The sequence below is a fragment of the Streptopelia decaocto genome, assembly GCF_964273445.1.
Source record: "Streptopelia decaocto genome assembly, chromosome: 5".
NCBI classification, from domain to species: Eukaryota; Metazoa; Chordata; class Aves; order Columbiformes; family Columbidae; genus Streptopelia; species Streptopelia decaocto.
The window spans coordinates 53,285,749-53,299,487 of NC_138659.1; the positions used below are offsets into that span (position 1 = coordinate 53,285,749).

General features: G+C 50.5%; 1 protein-coding gene across 1 annotated transcript; it reads right to left on the reverse strand.

Moving 5' to 3' along the window:
* Positions 1 to 1,152: 1,152 nt before the first annotated feature.
* TMEM72 (transmembrane protein 72) lies at positions 1,153 to 7,030 on the reverse strand (the record flags this gene model as incomplete). Its single annotated transcript, XM_082052232.1, has 5 exons — positions 1,153 to 1,613; positions 1,796 to 1,935; positions 2,619 to 2,690; positions 3,118 to 3,184; positions 6,961 to 7,030. 5 exons carry the CDS (start codon positions 7,028 to 7,030, stop codon positions 1,153 to 1,155), a joined length of 810 nt encoding a protein of 269 aa, XP_081908358.1.
* Between the last annotated feature and the right edge of the window lie 6,709 nt (positions 7,031 to 13,739).

Consider the following 13,739-nt stretch of genomic DNA (forward strand, 5'->3'; position numbering starts at 1 on the left):
CGTGGCCTCATGGCCCATGTCTGAAAAAAAACCAGTCACCTGAGTGCTTTCCCGTGGGCAGCAGAAGAGTTGCCTGATGCTGATGTGACAGGTCTTCGTGATGGTATCTGCAGGCACAGATGGCATTTGCCATCTGGAAGCAGAAAGTCTTAGTCCTCAGGCAGGTGAGAGCCAAGGGGATGAGTTGGGTAGAAGAAAAATGCCTGGTTATAGGTGAACGGCCCTCAAAGGGCAGAATATGCAATAGGATTAAGCCAGAAGTCAAGGTTTCAGTGAAGAGCTGTCATGGAGGGGACTGGTGGAACAACATTGTAACTTTATTATCGCCTTTGCCCTCTGGGGCCCATAATTAACACACATAGGGAGTTATACAAGGTCTTCTGTGCCGACACGGTGCCGAATCCCATGACCTGAGCTGCTATATCATCCCAAAGCTGTACCAACTCAAGAAGGCTGTCCAGGCAGGGGACATCAGGAAGCCTCAGGGCTTCCTGCTCCTGCATAGGTCTCCCCAAGGTCAGAGGTCATTTCCCTGCTGGGCTTGAAGCATGTCTCAGGAGAGGGCACTTATCAGGTGCTAGCCCCAGGGGTGTGCTTCATCTCAGCACACCTCCAGAATGACATTTTGGATGCTCTGGGACTGCTGCTGGCAGTGCAGATGCTGAGAGGGAACCTGCAGGCTGCAGTGCCATGGGCTAGATGTGTCTGTCCCAGCTGTGAGCGCTTCCATGCACAGCAAGGGCAGGAGGGAGACAACTGCCTGCAGCAAAGGCTGCTCAGGGTGGATGGTGGTCCCCACCTCCTCCTGACTGCAGCTTCCTCCTGGGAGGCACAAACCGCAGTTGTGATGTTAGGCAGGAGCAGCCACAGTGATGTGTAGTGTCGTAACAGAGGGATGACCCACACGAGGCCACGGCTGAAAAACCACCTGTACCCTGGGCACAGCACTGCAGGAGCTGGGGACCGCCATTGTCCCTGTCACAAGGTGTGGGACCATGTAGTGTGGGCAGCTCCTTGAAATGGAGATGACACAGTTGTCACCCTGGAGGCAGGGAGGGCAAGGAGGGGCACCTCCTGGGCTGCTAGAGTGGCAGGGAGAGATGCCAGTGGCAGGGGTAGCAAGTCTGCCCTGTCCTTGTTCCTGCTGAAGGCTCAAAAGAGGCCAGTGGAGCTGAGAGGTGTGAGGATGACAGGGGCATCGGGTGGCGTGAGAATGGGGGTTGTGTCCGACGTGGTCTCTTCAGCCTCGCTCTCCACGTCCTCCAAGCTCTCGCTGACAGAGGGGATGATCTGAACCACCTTCTCCTGAAAGTGCACTTGCTTGCGTGGGGCTGGTGGGGCCACTAGTTCGGCAGGAGCTGCTGGGGCTGGGCTCCTGTTCCTGCTGCCCTTCATGATGCTCTTCATGCGGCCCAGCAGTGAGCGATGCTGCTCCCTCTGGGCCGCACGGAAGGTGTAGGTCTGCTCAGTGTCACCAGTGATGGTTGGGGCTGCCATGGTGGCTAAAGGGTCCACGTACTGGCCCACCTGGGGATGTGTTTCTTTGTGTCCTGGGCTCTTCCTCCTCTTGCTCAGCAAGAAGTAGGCCAGGGCAGTGAGCACCAGCATGGACCCTGGGGAGAAGACCATGTTGACCGGGGCAAAGTGAAGAGCTCACCAAGCAGTGCTTAGTCCAGCTAGCTCAGTATTCCCCTCAACCAATGCACACTGCACACATCCCCACCCTCTCTAGCCCCTGACAGACCATGCTCCTCTTCCATCTGTGCTACTCCCCACCCCAGCATGGGCTTCTCACCAGGGATGGTGACGTGCCAGACAAGAACGGGATGCAGGAAGCAAGCCACTGAGAGCAGAGTGTACCCCAGGAATTTCTGGAAGCTTCCTGGGCGTCTAGCTTGCTTCCAGCAGGTCTGTGCCAGGGAGTCAGGCTCATATCTGTGGAGAGAAACAAAGGTCCTTGTGGGATGGGGCACCAAGCACATGTCAAGAAGATCTGGACCTAACAATCACCCATCTAAAGCTTCAGATCCTCACTCTGGCTTGCCAGGCAACCACTGTGTTGGTCAGAGAAGGTAAGCAAAGCCTGAGCACCTCCCATGGGGGATAGAGGCCAGGGGCTTCATCTGCCAGAGGTCAGCATCTCAGGCCATCTCTTCGTGGTGTGTTTACCCACTTGGCAACTAGTTGAGTGCCTATTAGCTTGAGCAAGGCATTGCCTCTAAGCTATCAGGGCTTTTGAGTTTATGCTAAAAGACAGCAGAAGTGCTCAGCCTCTGAGTACATAAGGATTTTCTACATTCTAACTTAAACTTCAGTGCCATCTCTGTGAAGGTTTGTAGGGCTTCATACTGTGTGTTGAACAGATGCTGTAGACCAGGGTATGTTGTGCTGGTGATCAGCAAACTATGGCACAAGTCTGGGTTAAAACACAGGTTTAACTGGCAGTGGACATGGCCCCACTTACCTCCCCCCTGCCTGAATGTACTTCCCATAGCAGTAGGGGCAGGACCTTAGATTGGTCACTTGCAGCTCATCGAGGTCTGATGTGGCCTGTAAGGGGCAAATTGCCTTAGGGAGGTCCCACCAAGGCTAGAGAAGACTGGACAAGGTCTACTCACGTGAAGCACATCTCCAGGAACAAGCTGATAAAGAAGAAGCCTTCACAGACAGTAACTGCAACCCCTGAAAAACTGAAAGGTGGAGCTGTCAGGGAGCAGGACTGAACCTGAATACACTCTCCAGGTGGAAGAAGAGGCATAGAGGGCCAGGATTTACTACACAGTTCACAAACAGATTCTGTGTGCCAGGGTCTGAACAGTCTCTGCTCAGCTGGTTGATGGACAACAGCTCAAAGCCCTTCTGCACTCCTAGGGTCAATTTGCAGCCAGTGTCACCTCTGGCCTACCTAAGTCTGCAGTAGCATGGGGGATGCAGTAGCATCATTTTTTTAAACAGAAATAGCTTATTTATATGAAGCCCAGAGATGGAGATCTGAATTCCCCATGTCCTTGGACACTGCTCACTACTGCTATTGCAGTCTAGTCTGGTGGTACATATGGTGGAGGAATCAAACTTGTCACCCCCACTGATTCTGATTCCAAGAGCAAAAATACTCACAGCAGATAGAAAGCCAGGCTTTTGAACTGTCCTCGCTGCAGAGTTTCTACTCCCACACCGATCAGCACTAGAAAGAGAAGGCAGGAAAAACGCTGATTGCAGGGTTGGTTCCTGTCTCTCTGGTGCCCAGCAGCTCGCAGGATCGATGCCCCGATTTCCCCAGGGGCTGGTGAGGCTACTCCTCCCATGTTGTGCAGCATGTTAGGACTTCCAGCACCAGTGATTCATGCTGACACACCATCATAGAAGGGTCAGAGCTGAACACTGACCTTGACACAAAGTCCAGAAATCCATCCCAGCTGCATCCCTGTCATGGCAGTTTTGCCACTTTGTGGGCTGGGGAGAGGTGCTCTAGGGATACCAGCTGGTCTTGGACAGCTGGGGGAGGTGAGCAGTGGTGATCTGTGTCCCTTCCACCCCCTGCCATGCTGCCTCATCATGGTTGCCACAGGAACTTCCCTCACACTGCCCTTTCTGCCTCTGCCCCTTCGTGATCTGGGGACCTCTCTGCTCAGGTCCCCCCAGTGCCTGCAGCTCCTCTCCCCTGCTCCCCCTGCTTGCCCAGGCCAGCTGCACCAAACAACTGTCTGCAGTGTAGCAGCAGGACCAGAGAACCATGCCAGCTGCCTTCACAAAGGGCCGTAGCCATGACATCAAGATCCTTTGCTAGCCAAACAGAAAAACATATAAGGGGGGCAGGCAGATTAAATACAAGGAATGAACATCCCCTCAGTGCCCCGTCCTGCACAGCACACTGGGGAGTCAGTTTAAAAGGGATTAAGAGTATTAGCAAGGCTAAAATCTTCCCTGAACTGGCTGTTTGGGGCCAATAGCTTCAGGGGATGGAAAATTTCCTTCAACATTCTTCAGTTCTCCACAAAACTGTTTCCAAAATGGTGCAAAAATGAAGTGCCTCACACCAGCTGAGCAAATTTATTGGTCCACAACCAGCTGGTCACAGTGGTGTGGGGCTGAGAGAAGCCCGGGTCTCACAGCCAGGGCATCACTCTACACAGTTACTGCACTCCTGTCTGCACTTGAAGTCTCCACATCTCAGCGGGCAATCGCTGCCCATCCACTGCTGTGTCTTGCTTGGGTTCCCCCTGTGTCACCTGCAGCTGCTGGTCCCCGTCAGCCAGGAGAACACATGGGGCCCACATGCCGCTTTCCTCCATGGAGGCTGCCTCTCTAGCCCCAAGCTGAGGTGCAGGGAAATCGGTCTCATCAGAGTGCTGTGGAGCTGTGTGAACTGTGTAATCTTAGATGCAAAGTATTGTTGTTCGCTATCTTGTGACTGAGAACCCTTCTTTATAATCTTCCCTACAAACGTGGAGTTCATTCATTCATTCACTCTCTGCGGATGAATGCAGAATTTAACAGCTCAACTGTTATGCCCAAATCTCTGCTCTGGATGGGAGGTTTCCTCATTTTGCACAGCTTCTGCTTTATCCACAAAGCTGTTTTGATGAAGAATATGCAAGAATCAAAGGACTGTTTCCGAGGTGTTTGTTTGGACTAGTTGCTGCCTTGATTTGGATCTTATCCAAACCATGTGCCTAAAGGCACATGATTAGGAATTAAATGGTCGAAAGCATGAGAATTAAGAAATAAGTAAGGACTATTTCCTAAAAATAGAAATCACAAGGCCTAAAACCTCTGACCTGTAGAGATGCCCCCAACACTGCAGCAATTTGTGAGGTTGTTTGATGTCTGTCGATGGCAGGGCTGTCCGATTTTACACACCCAAGAAACCCTATAGCCCCACCATTGCAGCCAGCAACTGCACTCCAAGGTCCTGGGGGAAGGGGAGATTTATATTATGTGGGTAACCTGTGTTTGCAAGCAGCTTATGGTGCTGGCCAGCCCTTCTCAGAATCAATTAGTGAGGCTGATGCACTCTCCTCTCCCTTTCATACTGTGGTGGTTTTTTTTGTTTGTTTGTTTTTTGTTTGTTTGTTTGTTTGTTTGATGGTTTTTTTTTGTTTTTTTTTTTTTTTTTTTTTCCAATCAAAACCCATGGGATTCTCTTCTGCATAGTTTCCATTTCATGAAAAAACCTCACACACCTCATCAGGCACTAAACACTGCATCAAGCTGGTTTCTTACTCCATTGAGACACATAGAGGAATAAAACACAGGTACTTCCCATTCTCCACTGGCCTTTTGGGAAAGCCATGCAATACTGGGAATGCATCAGAGCTATGAAAAAGCACACAAATCAGTAGTGCAGCTGTTCCTGCTCTGTGATGCTCAGCAGAGAGAAAACTGTTCTGCTATTTCAAGAACTATAGAAAGTGGTACAGATGATGCAAAATGGTAGAAAGAAAACAAGCAGGAAAGAGGTTATATTCCACTAAGACACTTCAAAATTGTAAGCTACATTCAATTTTGCTGTTCTAGCTTTAGTTTTCCCATGGCAACAAGCTTGAGTTTTCTCCCAGGAAGGTCTTTATGAGTTTCCTTGGAGCTTGAAGGGAGAGTATGACCAGCATGGGGCTCATGAAGGCCTGATGTGAATGGGGATAAAGAAATGAAGAGATTTGCATTTGCTGGTTAAAGCTGTGTCCCAGCTCCTATCTGTTGCAGTCTTACCACAATGTGCACATATCTACTGGGAGTTTGTGTAAACTCAGGGACTCAAATCTCTGCTTGTTATCAGTCATTTAAAGCACATTCCAGAGGACAGCCTCCAGTGTTGCAGCTGGGCTTTGCATGTCCTTGGGGACCTGTGCTCACTTCAGCTGAGCTGTGTGCTTTCTGTTTTGCCCCTGACTTGAGCAAAGTGTCCGTCATGGCTGTCTGAGGCTGATAAAGGAAATGAAGAGGTAGGAGGGCCTTCTCTGCAGTGTCTGAATCTGAAATTCCCAGGTGTCTGACACAGGAACCACAGACACCACTTCAAATCACTTCTCACGAAGAACTTTTGGTTCACACCTCTAGCCTTTAGGCAAACCAGGCACTTAGATCTCTGCTGTACTGATGGGGAAACTGAGGGAGAGAGCACTGTCATCCTGTCCCATAACAGTGAGTCAGCAGCAGTGCTGGAGTGAACACCTGAGCCCTCTGCATTAGCTGTTTCCCAAAGTCCCATCTGGAGATGCCTGATGTGATGGGTTATTCACCACACTTACGGGTGAGACGCTGTGCCTCAGAGATCTGGCTCAAAACATCTGCATTTCACCTGAAATCAAGCACTCAGATGTGTCACCCAAGACAAAGGATGCTGCTCCTGAGCAGCCCCTGGCAGTGGGTGAGAGGATGCAACTAGCCAGGTGGATGAATTTATGATGTTTGTACTGCAGTTATAACCTGAACTGCTTCCTGAGCCTGCTCCCTGACAGGTTGCTAGAGAGGCAGAGCAGCACTTTGGCAGCAGCTGTGTCACCGTTGGTGGGACCTCTCCATCCTGCCTGGTACAGGACAACTCACTGTGCACAGTGCAAGTTGCTCCTTCTTCATTTTCACGTCCCACAGAGCAGTCTGGCAGTTTTGTGCAGCCATGAGTATTTTGCCTTTCGGTCTCATTCACATTTTGCCTGTTCCCATGTCTGTTTTATGATAATATAGTTTAGTTATATTTTCCATTTGTGCCTCTGTTGTACTAAGTGCTGGCTCATCCTTTCTGATGTCTCACTGTGCCTCCCATAGCATTTGGAAAGAGCCTGGCAAGGCACCCAGCACTCTGAACTCCGTGGGTCCCGAAGCAAAAGTGATTAAGTTTCCCTGTCCCCCTTGCAGGATGGGGCAGTGGCTGCACCTGGCCAAAGGCAGGGAGAGAGCTCAGAGTTCCCAAAACCCATGCAGAGCCTTTTAGAGCAAAAGAAAAAGAGAGCTTGCACTTACCTGCTGCAGTGGAGACGCCCAGCAACCGACAAGTGTACTCCAGGGCACTCCAAAGTGCCTTGTGCTGCATGGTGAAGAGATGAAGACTGTGATGCTGACAAGGCAGAAGCTCCCTCTTCAAATCTCCTGTCTCATACGTAGCCCAGTGGCTCCCAGCCACAGGCAGAACCTCCTGTGCCCAGGACAAAGTGACCTTCCTGAAGGAAAGAGAAGTGCCCGCAGGACTGGTCACCTCCACCGGGGCCTCCCAAGGGAGGGTGGTCGAAGAGCAAGCTGCCACCACAGGGAACCGGTCAGCACCGCTTCTCACTGTTCCTGCAGGAGCTGCGGGAACTTGGCCCTTTCCTGCTTGCTTGCCACTTGCTCATGTTGCTGGCCCAGGGGTGATTAATGATTGGTAAGGGGGGGTGCGGCTTTGGCAGCATTTGCACCCGGGGTACATGGCCTTTACTGCTCCTGAGGAGGAGGAGGCTCTGGAAGCCCAAGCTGATTAAATGCATGTGAAGTCATTAGTGCTGTGCAGCTCCCGGCAGGTTAACCATTTGTGAGGATGGCGATGTTTCTTCTTGGCAAGACCGCAGCACATTTCTGGCAGGTGGCAGGGCTCCCATGGCACCCCAGCCCTGCTGCACCTTGCAGCTGAGCTTCCACCATGGCTGCTGCTCCCCGTGCAGATTTTGCCAGGCTCTGACTAGTAGAGCTTGCGCAGTGTCTGAGCAGTTGTGTGAACACAGGAGCAAATACATCAGATCTATTCCCAAGGGTACTACAGACCCAGGCCGATCATAACAGGGGAGATGTGTATTTCTCCTCTTGGGAACATCAGTGAAACATATTTTTGTGTTGTAGTGACCAGAGACATTTGAACAATACTGGGGTCACAAAAATGTCCTGACACAGGCAGTGGGGTGCATACATACTCTGATCTCTGTATTGGATTTGATAGAGAGTTTGAAGGTCCCTGGCTTGTCTCTCAGGACGCTGCACCTCTGGAGAGGAGCAGGCCTAGATATGTCTGAAGGACAGGATGAGAGAGCACTGGGCTGTTCCCTATTTCCACATGCTTCTACATATGAACACAGTGCATCTCACTGGGGGTCACCAGAGTGATCCCCACCTGCTCCTGCCCAGGGAAGAGGGGGTGTTAGCAGCAGCATCTGGTCCTTGCGGTCCCAGCAGGAGGGGTGCATGAGCAACAGCTCAGTCCCAGCAGGCAGCAGGGACGTCTGATGTCTGCAGGGCTGTGGGCTCACAGGTCACTGAGCTCACCTTGTGCTGTGGGCAGTGTCAGGGGGGGCAATGCAGCCCCTGCCCCTCTCTGTGCTTGCTGTGCTACCAGCAGTAGGGCAGGCAAGGGTCTGGGTAAATCACACTCATCTGACAGACAGGCAGCCCTGCAGGGAGGCAGCAACTGGCCGAACCTGTCTCCCATGATTCCTTCTCAATTGCCTGAGACCGCAAAGCTGAACCTGGCCAGCATGTGTTGTACTGACATGTCCCAGGGTAGAGCTGACTTGGTCCAAGGGCACAGTGGCAGTTTTTCTCCCACAGGTCCCAGGCCTGTATTTCAGCCTGAGCTCAGGAAATTAGTCCCTAATTCCTGTAAACAACTTCAGAGAGTGTTTTTTATGACACAAGGTAGTGGGTGGTGGGGATTTTGCAGCAGACAATGCCGACAAGTTTTGGGGGCAGAATATGTTTTCCATGTGAACACTTCCCACCAGAGAAGGGCTTCCAGAGCATCCTGAGGGATCAGCCCTGAATGATGCAGACCCAAAATATGTCTTTGCATTTCAGCACTGTTTCTGCATTTGGATGTTCCCATTTCCTCTTGCCCTCCCACACCACTATGGGTGTTTGAAGGAACTGACAATTCAGTGGTGTGTCAAAACTTCCTTTTCAAGAGAGACAAAGAGGGAAATAGAACCAGTAGGGAAGGACACATGAAGGCTGGGGAAGAGCCCAGATGGGGCAGCCCATAGCCGTGCCCCCTGTGGCTGGGCAAGGCAGGGGTGAACCCCCTCCACTCTCTGCACATTGCCTCAGGCTCCAGGAGCACCCTCTGCTTCCAGAGTTCACACAAATAGCTTAAGAGCTCTGCCATTTTGCAAACAGTCTGGGTGCCTTTTTTTCCTTACTGTCTTTTTTTTTTTTTTTCTAACATTGATGTATTGAATCTCAAGCATTCCTTTCCAAATGTGAAAGCTAGAAAACAACTTAAAAAGCAAGTAGATGAAAGGAAGACATAAAAGTATTTCAGAATCACTTAGAACCATGAGCTTAGGCTTGAAGAAAAGTGGCAACCACCACAGTGCAATCCTGAGCACTCCCAGCAACCACCCAGCCCCTCTTAGTGCAGCAAGCTGCTGCCTCCTCCCGTGGTGGGCAGTGCAGCGTGCTGGGCTGTTACCCTGGAGCTCCTCTGAACTGCATTGAGCTCTCACCCAGAAACTAAATGACTTTGTCTAAGGGCCCTTGACAGCAATGTTTCCTTTCTGGAAAGCAACAAGCTCCAGGGTTTAAAATAAATGTAAATGTATTGGTTGTGGTGATGGAAGAACAGAATCCACTTGGGAAAAGCAGATTAATATGTTAATACCTTAAACCTCCTGTCTCTCTCCCATGTTCCTTTAGCTATTGCCCAACTTCCACCCTCTGAGTTGGCCTGCATCAGTCTTCCTGAGGGTCCTCGTCCCCGCTTGGGGAGACCCTTAGGCTGGGGTTACATAAGGTCTTCTCCACTTACTATTCACTGGTGCACTAGTGCTTTTCTCACTCCAGTGTCCAGGAGGGGAGCATGGACTGAACAGCACAGGTATCCTCAGACTTGCTTTGTACCAACACTCTTTTAGCAGCTCCTTCCTTCTATTTAGGAATTGTTTGGCTAGTGTTCCTACAAAACAACCACACACAAACCTGATTTTTCTTGGTAGAGGGGTCCCTTCCCCTTCTGCCTCTGTTCAGGTGGAAAGATGATACTGTGGGTCATTTGAGTGTGTTTTGGTGAGGTTCTTTGGAGTAAGTTTATGCAGTTGGAAGGGGAATGAGAAATCATGACCTTAGAGGGGTTTAATCACCTGTAACCAACACTGCGAAACCTATGCACCAGCACAGCCTGTTCTGGGACACATAATGTCAGTGGTCCCCACTGTCCATTAGCCCCCTCCCTTGCACAGAGGCTTGCCATTTGCACTTTGGCTGCCAGCCAGGATCACATTTGCAGGCTGCTTCCACTGGTATACAGTTCAATGTGAGAGGATTTTATTGCAGTGTTAGGTTTTCATGGTGAGGCTAGTACTCATTTTCATACCTCTCTCATGCTTTGCCTGAATCATTTTGCTGTTGCATGGCCACCGTGGCCAGTCTTCTGTGAACAAGGCCACAGTGCACCGTCTTTGCTGTATGGCCACCCTTGCAAGGCTGTGGGGGTGCAGCACACACCTCGTGCCTTGCCTTTGCAAAATGGTGATGCTGCAAGAGCGCTGCGGTCAGTGGAGATTCCCATCACAGGGCATGGGGCGCCACAAGACATGCTCTGGAAGAAACCTATGGGAACCTGCTGGACTTAGCCGTTCTCACTCCCTGCCCATCATGTAAACACAGTTCCCAAACTGCATTGCACAATGATCTAGAAATCTATTTCTGCTTTCCCCCCGCTCCTTTTTCAAAGCCCTCAGCTATAACCACCATGTCAAGCAGCCTTGCTTGGCGACCTTGGTCCCCTCTATAAGCAGTTGCAGCAAAGGTGGGATCTTCTTCCACTAATGTGTCCATCTGAGACTGACATCAGTGCTTTCTCCTAGCCACTGGAGGGCAGGCAGCTGCTCAAAACCTTTGCAGTGGTGCTGTGTTTTGGAGGGGTTTTGATAGATAAAGATCTGTTGCTGAATTAGTCAGGCTCAGAGGAATCTCAAGGCCGCTTGAGAAGCTGAAAACAGAATCTGCTGTGAGAAAGAGGGGCGTTCCTCAATCAGCGGGGTCCTGGCATGGCGTGAATCATCGGACGTACCATCAGTGAGACTCCAGTGCATGGACAGCCCATGATACTCATTTAGCGAATCCATGCTTGGAGCGTGGACACGTGATTAGAATATAGTTGCATATATAAGGAGGCTTGTTTCTGTAATAAATGGCTTTAGTGTGATTCACATTGAATCAAATTGTTTTGCTGAGTCCTTTATCGCTCCAACACTGTGTGTTGCTTTCCTGTACCCTGATTCCACCAGGTCACCTCTCGTGGAAAGGAAACTGATTTTCATAATAGCTGGCTGATGGTAGATGAACCCAGTTGATTGGAAGCACCAATGAACTGTAGCTGTCAGTTCACTCGGTACAAACAAGTCCTTACAGGCAGCAAGAGTTTTGCTCTGCCTTGTATCACCGGTGGTGCACAGCTTTCCAAACCAGTTTGAATGAACTGAGAGCATCCTGAGGTGAACTTGGCAAACCTCCCTTCTATCCTAGGGCAGGGAAAAGACATGATACTAAACATAAACAGCAGAGCTGGAGGGAAAACCGTAAGTGTGCCTCTTCTTCCTTTGCTGTAACCTCTAAATTGTGCCCTCTGGAGTCTTCACATCAGGGGCAGAGCTGCAAGCCATGCTGGGGCTGCCCGGCAGGGGACAGCAGGATGCCTCGGCCGCACCACCAGCTCGGCTGCTCCTGTGAAAGGCAGGCTATAGCCAGCCCTCTGCAAGGCGGTGATGAAAGAGCACCACGAAGTGTTACTGTCTGAATAAGAAGAGCATGATAGACACCACATAGATCTGAAGGGGGCTGGGGAGACCCCAGAGCTGCAGCGAACATGAATCAATAACTGGCCTGTTTTGCATTATGCTATGTGATCAAAGGTTTTCTGATGTGCTGACAAACACTCGCCTACTCCTCTGGGAGTTTCCCATTTGGTCAGGCATGGGGTCATGGCTTGCAAGTGTACTGCCCTGGTTGTGCCCCAGCAGGACAGCCAGCCCCAGAGGCCTCTGGTGGCACAGCCCTGGTGTCAGAGGCTGAGCCAGAAGAGAGGGTGTGCTGGTGGGGCTGGTGAAGAGCCTTGGTGCTCACACCCTCTGCTGGGGACCTTCTCACTGCTGGCATGGATGGAGAGGCACTGCATTTCCCATGGAGCCACTTGCACAGGCTGTGCCTTGTGCCAGGCGATGGCCAGGAGTGACCTCTCATCCAGGTGTCCAGTGTTAGTAAAGCTCATCATAGTGTGGTGTGAGATGGTGTGGAGGTGCTGCCAGGGGAAGGGGTCAGAGGTTGCTGTCCCTGCCTACACATGCAGGAACCTCCCACCTTGAAGTAGTCAGCCTGCAGCAGGATTTGGAGAGGCTTATCATGCTGAAGCTGGCATCAGTGATTCTGGATGGACTGCTGCAATAAAAATAGATCCGTCTCCTTTTTTTCCACAGAGTCTGCATGTTTGGGCAGACATCTAAAATGCTCCAAGAGTATATTGAGTTTGATGTGACAAAGCACTCCTAGCAGGTGGGAAATGTTTAAAAGGCAGCTAGAAGTGACTGGTAAGGCAGACACAGGCAGGCAGTGCAAATGAAAAAGCCTATGCTTAGGATCACTTACTGCTATATGGATTGTAGCTTGTGATCTGGATGTGAAGGCCATGGATATCAGCCCCATGGGAGGGTGTCATTCATGTAAGCACATATGCACTTTTCCTGCTGGCACTAAGAAATTCCTCAGCCCACAAGAAGTCCCATGGGACCGGAATGATCAAACAGAGAGGAGAATAAAGGGCTTGGAAGACTCATCTCCACCTTTAATAATAGCATTTTGTTTGTAACAGTGGGATGTAGTAAGAGAAGTCCAGCCCCAAGCCACAGGTCAAAAGAAAGCCCAGAGCCCATGGGGTACCAAAGATAACTAAACCGGAGCAGGTGCAGAGGCAGAAAAATGACTCATGAGATACTCCAGAGCAGCTTCAGTCTATTTGTATGTAGCTGAAGAAGGGATGAAATCAATCACAAGTATTCTTTCTGAATCAGCAGTTCAGCTGGCTGTTGGGACCCCTGAATAAAGATTGTAGGCTGCTCCCAAGGCCAGTCAATTCTTTCCTGAGTAGCTGCCAGTGGACACAAGCTCTGGGCTGTCACACAAGGAGGTGTTTGAAATGCTGTCCAAGCTGTCTAAGGCTCTGTCTGCCCCCTTCCAACTTCTCCATCCCTTCAGCCTCCCTGCTACATAAACGTTAACATGAGCTGTCACCCTGGCAGACAGCAACTCGTAGCAGCAGTGTAGGAGCCATGTGCAGGGGTGAGAGGACCTTCACAGGGGGTTGCTTTCCCTGGAGAAGCATGACATGTTACAGTGTACTGTATATGAAGGCTGACTTTTGTCATTGGGACCTGACAAGATGGCCAACAGGAGCACGGTGTCAACATAAATGCTCTGTTTTTCTGTTGCACTGACTCATTTTCATTTTGAATGGGGAAACTGAGGCAGGGTGAGGTCTTGATCCAGACGCTATTACACAGCATATCAGCAGCACAGCTCACTCAAGAATGATGAATCTTGCCTGCCTGTCAATGAATCTGCACATCCTTTGCGAAATCCATGGGTAGTTCTTAATCAAAAAAGCTACTTGGCTGAAGTGAAACCCAAATGGACATGATTCATTCACAGGACCCAGAATAAAGGCTAAAAGTCGTCCTGGGCTGATGAAGAGTGAGACCTACCTCTATGTAGAATGAGTCTGTAACAAGGCTGAAATGCCACCTTAACACCACAGAATAAGGCTGATGTTTTACTTATTCCTGTACAGA